Below are 18,382 nucleotides of genomic sequence, written 5' to 3'. Positions count from 1 at the left end.
TGTTTGTGGGTTTTCAGACTTCAAGCCGTCACGTCCGGCACTGGGACGAGCAGCAGCAGCAGTCTCAGGCGAGTTCACACCACACCCAACACCATGACCAACCTGGCCATGCCCAGTACCGCGGGTCCCAGCGAGTGCCTCATCTGTTCGGAGCTTGCTCTGCTCGTGCTGTTCTCTCCATGTCAACACAGCGTCGCCTGCGAGGGTGAGCCCCCCCACACACACACACACACACACACAAGGATATCAACACACTGTCTTCCCATAATACTCTCTTCTAAACCATAATGGAATGTGTTGTTTGTTCAGAGTGTGCTCACAGAATGAAGAAATGTATTCGGTGCCAGGTGACAATAACAAAGAAAATTCGTCAAGGTAATTGCTTTTAATTGAAATGCATTCTGGTGATGTGGATGGAAATGTCTGGGACCTAAATGTGATGGCCGGCTTTTCTGCGTCTCAGATCAAACCGAGGTGGAGTGCAGTCCCAGCTCGGAAAACTCCGAGCAGCACAACCTGCTGGAGCAGCTGCAGTCGCGCTACAGGCAGATGGAGGAACGCATAACGTGTCCCATCTGCATCGACAACCACATCAAGCTGGTGTTCCAGTGCGGCCACGCCTCCTGCATCGACTGCAGCTCCGCCCTCAAAACCTGCCCCATCTGCCGACAGACCATCCGCGAAAGGATCCAGCTGTACGTCTGAGGAACGCCGGCCGCCTTTTTCTGGAAGTGGTCGCGTGGCTTTTCTTCAAACGGAGCGAAAGCGGTTGCCTTTTGGCGCTTCGTAGTCTGTCGAGCATCATCATTTGGACGCAGTGCTGGACTGTTCGGCCCTCTCACGTCGGACCGCGGGGACACGAGCGGATGCTAAATGGCGAACCAATGAGAACATGTGCTTGTCTGTGTGTGTGTGTGCGTGCGTGCGTGCGTGTGTGTGTGCCGGAAATTGGATGGAAGAGAATTTCTACACGTTTCTGGATTTGTCAAATGTGCTTTTTTGCTCGTCCTGGTTGCGCGATGAGATCTTTACTTCATGAAGTGTAGAGGCGTTTATCCGTACATTAATGATCACCAGATGCTCCATGCTGCTGAGCTTAAATGACACAATAACATTCAAAGACCCAGCATGTGCGCTTCAGACATACGGCGAGGTGTGACCCTCTTAGGTTGATCCCACAAAACCTGAACAGAAGGAGAATGTCCGGATTATATTTCACACTGAAAACAACAGGAAAAAATAAGACAAATTATATTTTGCATAAAGAAAATGAAGCCTGTTTTTTTACCATCTTGAAAAAACTTCATCACTGCAATGTGAGTGTTTCAATTGTACAATATTTATCATCATATAGTATTTATTGTATGGATTTATTAAATGCAAATAAAAAAGCTCACATTGCGAAAAATAGACATGCAAAATATAATGTCTTATTTTTCTCTCATTTTCTTTCGGAGGGAGAAAGAAACGGCTTCCTTTTAACTAAAATCTCAAACATTCTGAGACCATCTAAAAGGATATTTTTATAGTTACGTATGTTCTATTCAGTTGCGGTTCTGGACAGCAGAGGTTTATTAGTGAGAGGGTGATGTTGTACAGCTGCCTGTACCATATGCCTGTACCGCGTCACTCGCAGATCTAGAAGCTTTCCACAAGCGAGACGTATACATAATGCATGCTGGCGAGCGTATTATCTATGTCATATATTGTGTCATGGAAACCATGTGTAGTGTTATAAGTACAGGCGTTGTGTAATTTCTACCCATGTGTGGTGATCTGTGCAAGGATCTGGCAGAGAGACCCCTTTCGAGACCCTCAATAGTAATCTAGTGAGTTAACCCACATGCAAGTTTCCCGCATAACGGCAAAAAGCCAATTCATTCTTTGGTGAACTACGCAATGAATCATAGTTTACGGACTTAAACCACATTTATATACAGTATTTCTTAAAGAGATACTTCACCCATCATTTACTCACCTTCGAGTTGTTCCAAATCTGTATAAATGTCTTTGTTTTGATGAACACAGAGAAAGATATTTGGAAAAATACTTCTAACCAGACAGATTTGCCCCCCATTGACTCCCATAGTAGAAAAAATACAATAGTAGTCAAAAATGGCCCAGAGCTGTTTGCTGTCCTACATTCTTCAAAATGTTCTGCAGAACAAAAAAGTATAAAGTAATTTTTCCTACTATGAGAGTCAATGGGGGGCAAAATCCGTCTGGTTATAAGCATTGAAACAAATCGAAGGTGAGTAAATGACTCGGATGACGGCGAATTTAGGGCTGTGGGTGATTGAACAACGTAAATTTAAGATTAAAAGAGTTTGTCCTCACTAGGTTATTCTGAGTTGACCCACCGAGTGTTGAATTGCTCCCATAGCCATTCTGAATTTGGCCTTTTGCGTCAATGCATCCCTGTGTGTATTCTAACCGTCAATGAAGTGTTTTTGTTCCAGAAGGGCTTACTGTACGCATTTACTAAATTGATTCTATCTTAATGTACTCATTGTCCAGTGACAGCTGTTTTTGTACATCCCACTTTTGGGGTTCGCCAATAGAAAGATGTATATTTGGATGTCAGAAGCGGTATCTTGCTTCCGCGATGGTGAAAATAGTGCCAAAACGTGTCAACGTGTGCGAAAGAGCACACTTCTGTACAAAAGCATCATGTCCTTCTTTGTACTATTTAGATTTAACGTAATTGGTTCGTGTTACAAGGATGCATTAGTTACTTTGACTTTGTACAAGTCGTTTTTGTTTTCAAATTCCTCAAGCGGAAGATTTGTGTCGGTTTATTTCAGTTAAAAGGACAAAGGTTGGACAGCAAAGACAGCCTCGGCTTTGAAGAATTGAAAGACTGTGTTGTCGGTTCTTTGAAAAGCTTATCTGCTAACAGCTCCCAGTGTGTACAGTACAGCTGGCGTCTGTAAGCAATCTGTTTACAGAGCTCCATTTCACTGAAAAGATTGCAATGTCATAAATCACATGATTGTTACTATTATATAGAAAGTATCTTACAGTAAAGTTGATATTATGATGTAAATGACAAAGCATCATGTCGTCGTGCCATAAAGAACATACGTGCATTATGGTTTGCATTTTGTGCATCCAGATATATTTGAGGTGGTCACGATTGGACGCTGAATTCCTTCAATAATTTGGCTAAATAAATGATTAGATGAACTTTAATTTGTTCTTATGTTTGAATTAAAAACAATTATCATTTAATTGTGTTTGTTTCGTTTGACAATCTAGAATTGTCCTGGTACTGTCAAAGCAATACCTGATGTGCTGTACACAATTCAAAAAGTTGTCAACACTTTCAGCCATAAACATGGTATTTATAAGGTGGTGGAATAATGCTTAAATAATTATTTAAGCAAAAAATATGTTGTCTGTACAGTATGTGGAGCTCTGATGTTGGCCTTACTGTCCTATATTTATTTTTAGTTTTTTTTCTTTCCTTTTTTGGTCTTACACTTTTATTTTATCCAGGTTTTACTCTGTAAAAATATTTTGCAGTAAATATTGAACTGTTTTATAAACATATATTTATGGGTTCGTCTTTTGTGAGCTGTAGGGATGCAGGAATCTTACCAATTAATAAAAGTGACAAGTTATTTTAAGCACTTTCAACAAGGCCCAAAATCCCTCATATGAATTATTTTCAGTAATGCATAATAATATAACGATAATGGCAATGCTAAACGGAAAAATATGTGTATAACAAAACTCTTTATAAATATGTTTATAGGTTTCGGCTTAACAAAAACAAAGTTTTTTCCTAATGGAGGTCCGGACAATATGTTTTTTTGAAAATAAAGAAATATTTAATCAATTTAGCCCAGTTGGTTATACTGTATAAAATATATCTTTTATCAGGCCATTTATTTTATATTTTGATATATGTACGTATGTATAAAAAAAACTGCTGACAACATCCATACAACAAATGTAATGTAAAAATTAAAATGCTTTATAACAATTAAAATCATAAAAAGAAAACAGAGTTACTAACTAAATTAGCCTTTCCATGCTATTGTCACCTTTTCACTTTCATAACAGAACTACTTCAATCTTTAAATAATTTCCCAATTAAATTTGTTGTTCATTACAAAATGTGAACCTGCTTGTGGAAACCCAGCAAAAGTCCTTCATCAAATCATCCTGCAGAATATTCTGTGAAAATATAACAATATCTTCAATATTGACTGAACAATGCCAAAATATTGTCAAAGGTCCGGATCCGCCTATTGAGGATGACTGCAATAAAATAACCTTTTGGTTCCATAAAGAACCTTTAACATCCAAAGAATCTTTGGGTTTCACAAATGATTCTTTGTGGCAAAAAAGGTTCTTCAGATTATAAAAAGTAAGAAAGAGATGGTTATTTAAAGCGGCCCTAACTCTGTATATCTCATGTTAATCTTGAGGATTTACAGAATGCATTTGGCATAGTATCGCACTCTTCAAATACCCATATGTGTCATGCATCTTACTTCTTTACAGTGTTAAACGTCTTTTCAAGCTTAACAAGCATATGTATGACGTAGTATTTCTATGCTCGATAAAGCCTCTCAGCGTTTGTACAGGTTTCGGAAAAGTTTATTTCAAACACGAAAAATATTTATTTAACAACTTTTCTTTTTATATATTTTGGTTTGAAAATGTACAAAATATATTTATGGAACATGATCTTTACTTAATATCCTAATGATGTTTGGCATAAAAGAAAAATCGATAATTTTGACCCACACAATGTATTTTGGGCTTTTACTAAAAATGTTCATGTGCTACTTAAGACTTTGTGATCCAGGGTCACAATTATGGTTTAAGAGGTCTTTTTGAACTTGCATAACACGTTTTTGACGTTTGGTACAGTGCAAAGTACAGCGAGCGAGAAAGAGGTGGGGACAAAAGAAAGTAAAGTAAGAGGCATATTTGCATTTGGAAGAATTGAAGAGCTGCAAGAATCATTTAACCAAAGGAGCAAAAAGAAACCAACAACACTTTTTCACAATAATGGAATTCCCTGACATGGCCTCAGTGAGTAATATCTTCATGCCTTTATACCAACATTCAAATATCAAACCCTACTACATACTAGTTGAAACATGTTAAACTGCTATGATTTGATAAACGTCTGCAATATTCTTTATGAAAAAGTAGCCATCAGTACATAATTCTGCATATTACACACGGGTCATAAAGTAATTGAATTATTTTTCGGTCTTGTTTTGGAACATTTCATTTGGTTTAATAATTTGTGAATCTAAATAATATAATATTAAACCGCATGGTTGTGCCTGGATGACCCTGTGTCAGTGTTCAGCAGTTGTTATCCGGGACAGACCTCGCAGTGTTGCGACTGGCCAATGAGAATCAAGTATTCCAGAGCGCTGTGTGATTATGTAGTACTATTAATATATTGTTTCTGAAAATAGCCATGCATCTCTAATCTGACCTCTTCAAATCTGCCTTTCACATCAAATGTCAAAGTATTTGTTAAAGTGAACCATTAAGATGAAAGAAATGTATTTTTCATAATAATACAGATGACACCGGAGGGTCGCCCTATGATGTTTGATTTTGAAGGCATTTCTATGACCCACTTCTTCACCGACAACTGGGAAAATGTGAGGAACTTCCAGGCAAGACCAGATGACATTCTTATCGCCACTTACCCCAAAGCAGGTGAGTGTGTTGATATTGTGAGATACTGTAAGATATCTGGCCAGCATGTCATCTACGTACTGCACTGCAGGCTAAATATTACTGATTCACAGTTCACATAATCTGAGGACTTTGTAGTTTCTTCACCATATTGACCTTTAAAACAGTTCTTTCAACCAGGCTTGCCACATTTGATGTCTCAGTAAAGTTGAATGTTTTTTGCATTCTGTCAAGAATTAACTTAACTTACTGGCACAACAAAGTGCTACAAACATTAAAACAACTCCATACAAACTTTGCTGTAAACTAACCAAACTGACAGTCAATTCTAAACCTGACAAAGGACATTCGGAATATTAGAAAAATTACATCTTGAAGCTAAAAGTAGTCATGAAAGATGTAAGAAAGACCCCGTGGGTTATTAACCCTAATGCGGTCTTCAGGGTCTTTTTGACCCGCAAATGATATTTGCTAAAATAGGTAAAGTTATGGCATGATACCTTTTAAAGTGGTTAACACTTTCTAGATCTACAAATAAAAAAATTGGAATGATATATTGATTATATGTTAGTGTGGGAGAAAAAAAGTCACACTCACGGTCTTCGGGGTCTCTGGTTGGTGTGAAAGCACATTAAAAATAGAGGAGCTCTGCAGCACTCGACTGGTAAAAGTCATTATTTTTTACTTTTAAACTGCGTTTTCTAAAATATGGGCAATAATCTGACACTAAACCATGTCAAATTATCCATGTTATCCCCACGAATGAAAGTTAGAAATGTGGGTCTTTTATCAAATTAATTGACATAAAAAGCAGTTTTTGTATACGTTCTTTATTTATATACATTTAAAGAATATTATAAATCCTCCAAAACCTGCACAAATGTGGAGTAAAAGCATTAATAAACCGAGTAAAATTACATTTGTTTAGAAAAAAACAATAACTTTGTTACAAAATTACATTTTGTTGCCTGGGGTCTCTAGAGACCCCAAAGATCATGAGTGTACACCCCAAACTAAGACCACATAAGGGTTAAGGAAATGGAAAGAGTTTCTCTGCGCTTACTCAATTGTATCATTTTGTGCAGTTATTAATGAGAAGGCTTTGTCGCGGATGTGTTCTCAAACCCTTTCTTTCCATTGTTATGCTGCTGTACTCTAGGTACCACCTGGGTTTCTTATATACTGGACCTGTTGTATTTTGGCAAAGATAATGCACAGACAAAACCAATCTACGAGAGAGTGCCATTCCTGGAGTCCTGCTTTCAAAAGTTCCCATCAGGTCAGACGTTTACAATTCACTTGATCTTGATTTCATGACGTCATGCACAGCATCAGACTGGATTAATGAGATGGGAACTAAACATCATCTAGAATTTGCTTTGCACTAGTGAAAGGGTTGAAGATATTTGTGCATGCTCGGATATCACGTCTTATCCCAACACAGTATTGCGATTATAAATATGTCTTATTGACAAGTCCCTTATTATAAAAGTTGAACACATATTGATTTTGATGATATGTGAGCAGTTTTTGACACATTGTCCGGGTAATGCGTTTCACATTCAACTCTTGGTCTTTCATAATATTTTCATTTTCATTTACAGGGACTGAAATGGCAGATAATCTGACGACTTCTCCTCGTCTCATCAAAACTCATTTACCTCTTCAGCTGGTGCCCAAATCCTTCTGGGAGCAAAACTCAAGGGTATATAAAGTATATATAACAGTATACATTCGACTCTTTACCAGCATGGCTGTGATCCAGCAAAAGGCCACAGGTCATGCGAATGTGACGCTGCTTTTACAGTAACAACAGCACAGGTGAACCAACTGGTCAGTTGTAAGACTGCATTTCGTGAGTTCTTTTCCTAATGAAGCGTTATTTGATGTGTTTTTCAGTAAGGAGAAACCCTTGTTAGTGTTTCATGTCCATTTGTCTGTGAGATTTAGACGAGTTTGTTATATTTTAAGTTTTCTGGTTTCAGCATTATGAAATGATCCCGAGTAAGCTTTATTATGTGTTATTTTTTCATGTTAATACAACAGTGCAATTGCATTAAAAGTAACTGTGATTACTTTTTCAAGGGGAAGTAATTAAGTTACAGTAACCGGCTACACCCAACACTGTTTGCGTTGAATGGAGAGATGACGGAAGAGCCAATGACCCTTTGCCAAACACACTCTTGCCCTACAAACAAAATTCAACTCCGTTATATAACCGATACTGAGTTCCCCTCTTCTATTTCAGACTTTGTACTGTTCACACCGTATATTCTAGTCAGAGAAACTGCAAACACAGGTGAAGGGATACAGTGAGCAGTATATCAGCGCTCTCTTTAAACTGCCATAATCTGACAAATGTATCTGGGTTTTCACTTTATTGCTAGGACTGATCTATAGCACAGTGTCTATTCTTTTACTAAAGATAAATGTCTAGAGGTTCCTCATTATTACAGAGAAAAGGATCTTTCTTAGTAACAGTGTGGAAGAAGCCTGAGACAACAATGTTGGTTTGCTTACAAACAACACGTGAGAATACAGCTTCCTGTTTGTCATGATGGACGGGGAACTGTGTTTCACCATCGGGGAACCGTTATTTCATTATTATTCGATTGTCCTCCATTGGTTTTTTTATTAATATGCAATATAATAAAAGTCCCGTATCGTCAAAACGTATGTCTTTTTTCTTTCATTCCAGGTGGTGTATGTTGCCCGTAATGCAAAAGACAATGCCGTTTCCTATTTTCATTTTGATCGGATGAACATGGTACAGCCTGAATCAGGAGACTGGAACAGCTATTTACAGAGATTTATGGGAGGAAAGAGTAAGTTAACTCATGTTTACGTCGTGAGATCAGGAATTCATTCAAAGTTGATGCTGTATGCTATTAACACGAGAAGAGTAAAGTTCTTTACAGTTTCCTAGTAAGGAAACCATGAAGACATTTATTTCACTCCACAGTTCCGTTTGGTCCGTGGTATGACCATGTCAGTGGATGGTGGGAGAAGAAACAAACATATTCTAACTTACTGTACTTGTTCTATGAGGATTTGGTTGAAGTAAGATCCGTTTATACAGTAACGTTATTTTTAGACTCTGTACAATGTGTTTAAAGTGTATCGTGTGCACGACTCTGTCAGGACACAGGACGTGAGGTGGAGCGCTTGTGCTCCTTCTTTGGATTATCAACTTCACCCGAGGAGAGAGAGAAAATAACAAAAGGAGTTCATTTTGATGCTATGAAACAGAACAAGGTGACCAATCATGCCACAATCCCTTTCATGGACTTTAAAATCTCACCCTTCATGCGGAAAGGTTAGTGAGATCCTCTCATCTAAATTCCCTCTAATAACAACTGGCAAGTTGATTTTCTGCTTTTGTTTGCGTTCTAAAAGGTAAAGTTGGAGACTGGAAAAATCACTTCACTGTGGCACAAAATGAACAGTTTGATGAAGTCTACAAACAAAAGATGAAGAACACCACTGTCAAGTTTCGGACTGAACTTTAAAGCTTGTGTTCTAGACATTGATGCAGAAAAGTCACTAAATCATTCATTTTGTTCTGGTTGTAGAAATATTCAATTAAGTATTTACTTAAGTATTGAATAAAAGTTGTGTTATATCTTTTTCCATTTACCTAATAACACAATTTTTTTCATTGCAACTCTTAACAACTGATTATTGTTCCTGAAATACCTTTAATATCTCACACTGTCAGAAACAATATGAAAGCTGTCACTGGGATGTACCTTAAAAAAAATCGTAATAGTACAGAAATGTATATAGTTGATTCCAATATGTAGTACAAATATTAGAACAATTTGAGGTACTAATGTATGTCTATAGGTCCAAAGCTGTCTGTTTCTAAAGGTCACCACCCTTTTTGTACTTTTTAGTTAAATCTTGGTTTACATTTCTTTGTATGAGCATTAATGGGTAGTTGAAAAAGAAACCGTGCGTGTGTCCTATTGTGTGACAGCAAAAATTCAGAAAACTATTCATAATCAGTTCTTGAATTAAAGGGAGCCTGGGGGATCCAGGACCCCCATAAGGCATAAGGGAACCCCTAAGTCTATTTTCTACTTCTTATGGGGGGTCCTTAAGGTATTTTTATTTGAGTAAGAATGATAATGACAAATGCGATTAAATTCAAGCTATGGATATGGTAAATTTTGTGAATTAATTGTTTACAATAATGAATATTCGCTCAGTTGAAACTATCTTCATCTAAAAAAATGGAGAATAATAAACCTCCACTCGCAGTCAGGAAGAGGAAGTTTCTACTTTTTGAGGTTCATTTATCTCTATCGCAGACTTTTGGACTGAAATGGTTGAACAGTCTGCTGACTGACAGACTCACTCATAACAATATCTTGCCGTCACCTACTGGATGTAACAGCTCTGAATTCGTTGATAAATCCCCACAACACTAACACACTCACAGCCGGTCTTTTAACAATTTATATTTTTAATATCTAATAAACTAATTTCTTGCATTGAAACAAGTCTTTTGGAACAAACATTATTATCACAAAGCAAATTCACAAAGAATTGTATTTATATTTTTGGGAAGAATCTTTATAAAGTGGGCTTAAAGAATGTATACAGAAGGGTGTGAAGGCTTCCACAATGAAGCAGGGACTTATTTTTCCGATTCCCAAAACTGATAAAGATCCGCTATTTATTTAAGTCAAGTCAAGTCAGCTTTATTTATACAGCGCTTTTTACAAATTTCGTTGTTACAAAGCAGCTGTACAAGAAAACATTGACTATAAGTAAAACATAAAAGATTATGGAAGTCAAAACACAGGTCAAAAATCAGACACACAATAAATTCCTATATGCAGTGTTAATTAAATAAGACTATCAAATTCTAGCAGCCCCCCCGGCCAGGCAAACAGTGCAAAACAGTATGCAAACGGTGGCGAGGAACCCAAAACTTAATAGCGACTGAAGTTTTGTAGAGTCGCCACGTCCTTCGTCCAGCATTTGTCAGGTCTGGGAATGGATTGCGCCCTGCCCGCTCCGGGAACCTTGGACTGCGTCCTTCCCGCTCCGGTAACCTTGGAACAATGAGACAAGACTGGCTGAGAGTAGAGTACTGTTCTGCACTCTTTGATGCAACAAATGCATCAGTTGTTATTGGAAGTGTCCCTGGTTCCGGTTGATCTAACTAGTGCAGCCTAGATCTTTGAAATATATATATTATGATAGTCTAGTGTATGCAAGAGTAAAAAGATGCGTCTTTAGTCTAGATTTAAACTGACAGAGTGTGTCTGCCTTCCGGACAGTGCAGGGAAGACTGTTCCAAAGTTTAGGCGCTAGATAGGAAAAGGATCTGCCGCCTGCACTTGATTTTGAAATTCTAGGTATTACCAACTGACCTGACGCCTGAGAGCATAGTACACGTGATGGACTATAATACGTTAGAAGTTCTCTCAAGTAGTGAGGAGCTAAACCATGCAAGGCTTTATAGGTAATAAGCAAGATTTTAAAGTTTAATTAAGTTTAATTGACAACTGGAGACCGGTGACATTGTTAAATGTAGATTATAAATAACTTGCTTTAGTTATTGCAGCTCATTTAATATCTGGGGGAACGGCGCGAGGCCGGTGACGAGAGTGATAATGAGCGTCAGCTGTGCGTGCACCGGTCTCGTATCTCTCACGGAGGAGCTCCGGAGGCATAAGAGAGGAGCGATAACGGGGAAGGGCGAGAGAGGACTAGGCCTGGACTTTATGTTGTGTGTAATTGCGTTTGTGTGGCTGGCAGTCGACTATGAGGGATTTTACTTTTGTTTATTTTATTAAAATGTGTGTTACTTTCGCCGGTTCTCGCCTCCTTCATTGAACCGTGTTACAACTCTATAAACACAAAATGGATTTATGAAAAATAGACAGATTTCATCCAATATAAGATTGTGTTTATTTGATATCCCTGTAATTAAGTTTTTATTTGCATTTCTTAAAAATATGATGTAAAATGTTCATTTAAAGAAATATTTCTTTATTTTTGCAGTGACCATTGATATTTTCAAATTTCTTAAGAAGGTTTGATGTCTTTCATGCTGAGATTTCACTTATTGTAATAAGATAACACTATCTTCACTTTATTATTTTCCTTTCTTTATTATTAATAAAATTATTTTTTTTTACACAATTTTCCATGCAAATTAATTGCAGGATGTCATGATCGCGAGCAGTGGCGGTTCTACATTGAATTGCACCCCGGGCGAGAACATCTTTGAGCGCCCCCCCCCCCCCCCCCCCTCGAAAAAACTAAATTATGTCATATGTTTCTTGACCCTAAACTACAGTGGTACAAATTGAATTTGTCATTAAAATGTAATTGTACCACTGTAGTTGAGGTCAAGAAAAGTATACATGACATTGTTATAAAACAATTTGACAGAGTATTAACACTTAATGATATTTTACTGACATTCAATTTGTACCACTGGAAAAAAAGTGGTCAGAAAAAGATTCATGACAGTTATAATGGCCTCATGACAGCCAATGTCAAAACCAATATGACAGTTAACCCAGATGTAGTGGCCTTAATTCATTTATCTTCTTATTGGTTATTTGTAATCACATGTTTTGTTGTGTTCACTTCCGTTTCCTTTATATCCGGTGTGTTATATTGTTTGTCGTGGTTGGTAGGGGGTGAGCGATGGGATGGCCAACTTTCTGTTGACCGTACAAGTAAAATGTTTGTTCTGTCAAATTAAACAACTGTGACGCGTACAGAAGTGTCTCTAAGGCAATATGGTTGGATGCCGAAACACCAGCTAAGTAGTGTCTTACATTCAATTATTAATCTGCTATGTCATGTTTAAGATGTATTGGTTAATGTAAAGTTGTCAACAAAGACCTCAAACAAACAATATTTGCATTAAAAATGTCATAATTGAGCGAATGACACTTAATGACAGTTGTCATAAACATGCATAAAACCTTCATATTCATGACATGTGTAATGTAGCAAATAAATAGCAAAGGTTATGTTCCTCTTAGAAACTGGCTACAGATTGGAAAATTCTGTTTGCTCATTACGGGACCTTACGTTAACCCAACTGATGGAAATAAATAGTAATAACTGAACTTGTAACAGTTTTGTTGCAAAGCACAATATTATGGTGAAATAAGATCTCGTGTTTGTTGGCTTAAAACCAAAATTGTTGTATAAGTGTTGTCGGTTCTACCTGCCATGTGCGGGCCTCGAACCGACGTCTGTCCGAATGAGAGTCGGGCGCTCTAACGACTAGGCTAAACACCGCTACAATTAAAATTAGCCCTTCAGATGAGAACATGGATACAGTAATCATAACACAGAGAGAACATTATAGTTGCATACCTTTATCTTTTCAGCTTGCAGGGGCGCCAATTTGCCAATTCCCCACACAATGAATGATAGATAATAGATAACCGATTTGCGGCGGCCCAGAGTTTTTTTTTACTGCTCGTGCCGGTGCCGCCCCCCACGTGACATGAAAAAATGCCGCCCCGGGCAGTCTGCCCGGTTCGCCCGTGCCTAAAACCGCCACTGATCGCGAGTGGTGAGACACGGACAGAGGACCCAGGTGCAGACAGCGGGTAAGGGGTTAACGCACTTTAATTAATACAAAACAAAGACCCACGTGGGGATAACATAACAAAACATGACATGGACACAGGAACATGGAATAACTAAACTAAAATTTACTTTTAGCACAACCTACACTAAACTAACAAGACAGTGTTGTGGAATTTTCTTATTCCTTAATCAAGGTGAGTCAATTTTGACAAACGCAACACACAGAGACATCAGGTACTTTGCAAAGTATTTTATTGTCGTTTAATCTGCATCATAAGCAATGAGCATGGTGCAGAGCAAAGGCACTCTTTCCTTCTGCACCCAGAGTTTATATATTAAAACGTGAAAACCCCCTCCCTTTGCCCCCTAGCCAGAATCCCGAGCTGGTTTCCGAGAAGTGATGCCCGTTATTCCAAACAGAACATCTTGGCCTCTGCTCGAGGGCAAAGGCAGAGTGGTATGACGCGTATAGAGAAAAACATGATAACATAGAGAAGAAAACATAGATAGAAACTTCATAAACATATAGATAGACACATCAAGAAGCTAGACTAGAAAATTTCCATTACATTCCCCCCTTTTATCATATATGATAACCAAAATCTTTATACTTTGACCATGTAAGATGAGCAACGCCCTTTCTCTTACAGGTTTCATTCTTCTATCTAAACAATTCTTAAAATCCCACTAGAATTGGTAACACCACCTGCTTCAGCCCCATTCCCCAACTTTAGCAATTCCACCACTTCAACAGGCTGTTCAGTCATATCATCCAGCTTCCTGAATGTAGAAACAACAACTGACCCTGAGCTTTTTACACACACGCTGCTTTTCTCTGCGGTGAACACATCTAAAACTAACCTACCCTGCAATCCTAATTCCCTACTTCCAAACTGTTCAATTCTGTACTTTACTTACCACCTGGTTCTCTGCACTGTCTTTTCTTCGGCCTTGTTGGTACAGTTTGCAACTGTCAACAGGGTTGTGACTTCGCAGGGTGACCCTTTAGCCTCTTCCGGTCCTCTAATTTCAGAAGACTAACTTTCCATGCCTGCTCGAGTTGCATACACCACTAACAACTGTCATTCACTCCAATATTGCCTTTCTCATACCTACGTTTGTCTCTCCTGGGTCTATCCATGTTCTAGCCTCTACTCCTTGTGCCTCTTCTTCTGCCTGCTCTGCGGCCTGAAAATTCCTTGGCTGCACTGATATCTGAACCTTCTGACCTGTGTCCTTTATCTCCTCAATCTCATACACCAATACTGACCTGCTTAAACCTTCATCACTTGCTTAAACCTTCATCACTTGCTTAAACCTTCATCACTTGCTTAAACCTTCGTCACTTGCTCAACCTTCGTCACTTTCCATATTCTTACTCTCATTTGTGAAATTGCTCCCGTTCCCTCATAATTAAAATTTTCTGAGTTAGAGCTAGTCTAAAACTTTCTCCTTTGCCTTTTTATTTGGCCGTCCCAGGGGACATAATGGCCCACATTTTCAAATTTTGTTGCCTTATCCAGAACATAAACTTAGGTACACGTACCTCTACACAAAGACATATTTGTTCCCCAGTACCTAACAGAATTAGGGTAACACTGTCCCTCCCCATACCATTTTATTAAACTTGGAATATAGTGTTGCACAGAAACAAAATTCTATAATCTCTAATTTCTCGGGGTTCGATGCGTCCCCGACTGGAACAGTTGATTCCCTTTGCGAGCACCAATAGTGCCCCTCCTGTCGCTTCAGTCAGCACGACCATTGCGAAGAGCCATTGTGGATGCCATTTTGATGGGCCTATGGTTGGAGTTGCCACTCCTTGGAGACCTTTTTGCAGTGGGAGGCGTGTCTTTTCCATGACTTCCTGGAAGCTGTGTAATGATTTGTCAGCTCCATTTGCTACTGCTCTTTTGACCTGCACAAATATTTTGAGAGCAAAAACACAAAAACACATTGCCTTGTAACATCCCCCCTTTTGACGCGTGGTCTAGGCCATGCGTCAAAATCGCAAAAGCAGAGAAAAAATGTTTTGGCAAACAGGTCAAGCACATTGTCTGTGTATTTACATGAGCACTCCTTCCAGAATGCACGCTCAGCTGGTTCTGCAAAATGTTTGCATCTCTGCAAGAGAAAGAGTTTTGTTAGTGATTTCTGGAGACAATCTGTCTGTCTCTGATGTTGCTTGCTTTGCTGCAAGGTCAGCTCGTCGGCTTCCTGCAAAAAATAGTTTCAGATACAAAAGTGTGTGTGGCAGTCACACACAACAATGGCTGATGGGATAAGAATGGCAGATAGCATATCAGCAACCGGTGTGTGATTAAGAATGTTTTTACCATCAGCTTTTACAAAGTTTCTGTGTTTACACAGTGTGCCAAAATCATGAGTTACAACAAATGCATTTCTACTATCTGTGTGAATGTCTACATTTTTATTCTTTGCTAATTCGCATGCGCGTGTGAGTGCAATGAGCTCTGCTGTCTGAGCAGAGAAATGGTCCCTAAAAATGATATCAATTGCTTCTTTTCTTTTGGACTTGCGATGTCTGTAATTGCAGACACGCTTTGCGGACAGCTGTCTGCCGCGGTCAGTATTTTCGTGACCCAAAAAACGAACAACTTGTTTTGCCAGCTGGACTTTAGATACATTTACTTTGTGTTCTTTTCTCTTATCTTTTTAACTGGAAACAAAGACCTGCGCACCGGTAAATTTGGGCATGGCACAACTATGCCTTTATTTTTTAATCTTTTTAAACTCATTAAATATTGGCCTTATGCCATTAAGGTCTTCTGATTTTAGGCTTCTGTTTTGAGGGGGAATTGCTGTTTGCGTGGACGAAAATTACCCTTGGGCTTTATCACACAACAGGTTCACAGTTCCTAATCAACCAAACATAATATTTTCCTGTTATCAACAGTTGTACGGGCACCTTTCCCAAAATTTCTGGTATGTAAATACTCTTCATTAATCTTTTTGTGTGTGAAAACACTTCAAGTCCCCTTGTTGCTGACAGACAGGCATGATTCTCACGATGGGCATGCAACACATTTGAATATTGCACGTCGTCCCTTTTAACCCATTCTATGGCGTGCGCATATTTGTCAGCAAAACACCCACAGCTCCCCACACCATTGTAATCAACGTCATGAGGCTCTGTGAGGCAATACATTCTACATCGTACTTACGTAATTCAAAACTACATCGTACAGCTGTACGAGCGCTGCACTCGGGTCGTGTTGGTATCATGCTCAATCTGTCATCATACACATTATGACTCTGCCCAGCAAATGAATCGGGCAGCAGTCAGACATGAGAGACCTGTGTTGAAATTTGACACTCCCCAACTCACATTGCACCCTTTTGACATAAATTATTTTACATTAGAGCCACTAGCATTTAGGGAAAACACAGCTAGTTTAGACTCTGGCAAATTTAAACACTTCTTGTGAATCACAGTAGGCTATTTGTTGCCCCTGAATCTATCAAAAATTCAAGCGGTTTGTTGCACACAAGCATTGTGCATTTTAGCAAAGTTCAGAAAGCGGTTTCATTCATCATGGAATGTGAGCTAAGCAGATCTTCATTGCATACAGTAGGAAAAAGCATTTCTTCATTGCATATGCTAAGGGAAATCATACTCACCACCCTCGGAATGATGCCTCACCTCCTCACTTCCATCTACCTTTTCTCTTGACCTCCGTGATCTCCGAGGCTCAGGACAATCTTTGTGCCAGTGCCCCGTTCTTCCACAATTGAAACACTTCTCTGGATCATAATTACTAGAGGGTTTAAAACCTCCTCTCCCTCGCCATCTTCCTATTCTTCCGTGTTCTCCTCCGATATTCATTAGAGCCATGTGGAGTTCTTTATCTTGGGTGTTTTTCTTCTGAAGCTCTTTCTTGCCTGTTTGTCTTTCGGCGTGTACAGCATGACGGACGATCTCACTCATTCTCATGTGATCTGGCTCGATGCACGATTTTTCCACTTCTCGTCTCAGCTCTTCTCTGAGGTTCCGCAGAAAGGTGGATCTGAGATGTCCTTCGAACGGACCAATGTCCGGTCCGTCTGAATCAGGTTGAAGTCCAGAATGTTCTTTAAACACTTCCTCCACAGGTCATTTACCCTGTAACTTTCTAAGGTCAGATGGTTTCCGTTTGACTTTCAACAGTCTCTCTAATTCTTTCATTGAGGGTGAGAATTCTTTGCAAAATGTCAAAAGTTCTTTGTTTGTCGGTGCTGGATGCACTCTTTCTTGCTTTTGACGCACCACGGGCTGTGGTGTAGACGGCACTTGTGCTGGTGGAGACACTGGTGGGGGCACTGGAGCTGCCTCGATCGGGTTCAGATGTCGGTGAGGAGGGACACAATCATCCTCCGGTTGGTGTTTGTACTCAGTCATAGATGGGGGTAAAGAAGACAGAGGGGTTAAATCATTATATTCAAGCAAAACAGGGTACAATGGAGTTTTCGGTGGTAGCAGTTCTTCCAATGCCTTTTCTTTAAAAACATAGTCACGTCTATTTGCTTCCTTCTCCCATAATTCTAAACATTTACACGCTTCGTCATATTTTTCTCTTTCTTTTTTGGACATTTTAAATATGTCCTTTTTCCCCATGTGTTCTCTTATTTTCTCTAATTTTGTGGTACTAAATGTACCATTTCCTGGAAAGTTACCTTTTTCTTTTAAATAGGGTACACCTTGTAAACTTCCCGTTCCCCACCTTTTCCTCATTTCTCTGTATGTTGGTTTATCCATAATTCTGAACAGTCTCCCAGACTGTTTAGAATCTATCTCGATTCTGAGTAGTCTCCCCTCTTTAACTGTCTTAAGCAGTCCTCCAGACTGTTTAGAATCTATCTTGATTCTGAGTAGTCTCCCCTCTTTAACCAGACTGTTTAGAATCTATCTTGATTCTGAGTAGTCTCCCCTCAGACTGTTTAGCGCTAAGTAGTCTCCCCTTTCTTCTTAGACTGTTCAGAATATTTTCAACTCACCGTTTTTCACTTTTGTGCCTTGCACTGAGTTCTTTTGGGATCACGTCAGCCTGGGGTCCGGAGTAGAGTTCTCTCGTCCCTGTATGGGGTTAGAGCTGGATTTGCTATGTCCAGGATGATCAGTCAACTCTAATCC

General features: G+C 39.0%; 2 protein-coding genes across 3 annotated transcripts in view; both read left to right on the top strand.

Moving 5' to 3' along the window:
• mib2 (MIB E3 ubiquitin protein ligase 2) overlaps window positions 1-3,545 on the top strand; it is a 41,516-nt gene extending 37,971 nt beyond the window's left edge. For both annotated transcript variants that reach the window (XM_079466892.1, XM_079466891.1), the window contains exons 17-19: window positions 18-205; window positions 310-375; window positions 464-3,545. In XM_079466892.1, the coding sequence (XP_079323018.1) occupies window positions 18-205; window positions 310-375; window positions 464-705 (496 nt within the window). In that variant the 3' untranslated portion in view covers window positions 706-3,545. The remainder of the gene's footprint in view (window positions 1-17; window positions 206-309; window positions 376-463) is intronic.
• Window positions 3,546-4,864: 1,319 nt separating this feature from the next.
• LOC306900557 (cytosolic sulfotransferase 3-like) lies at window positions 4,865-10,175 on the top strand. Its single transcript, XM_079467657.1, has 8 exons — window positions 4,865-5,049; window positions 5,559-5,697; window positions 6,836-6,955; window positions 7,281-7,381; window positions 8,375-8,501; window positions 8,639-8,736; window positions 8,818-8,992; window positions 9,073-10,175. Exons 1-8 carry the CDS (start codon window positions 5,026-5,028, stop codon window positions 9,183-9,185), a joined length of 897 nt encoding a protein of 298 aa, XP_079323783.1. The 5' UTR covers window positions 4,865-5,025; the 3' UTR covers window positions 9,186-10,175.
• The last annotated feature ends 8,207 nt before the right edge of the window (window positions 10,176-18,382 follow it).

Source organism: Barbatula barbatula (assembly GCF_947034865.1).
Source record: "Barbatula barbatula genome assembly, chromosome: 11".
Classification (NCBI taxonomy): Eukaryota; Metazoa; Chordata; class Actinopteri; order Cypriniformes; family Nemacheilidae; genus Barbatula; species Barbatula barbatula.
Note: the sequence above shows the minus strand (reverse complement) of the source record. Positions and strands in the feature narration are given on the sequence as shown.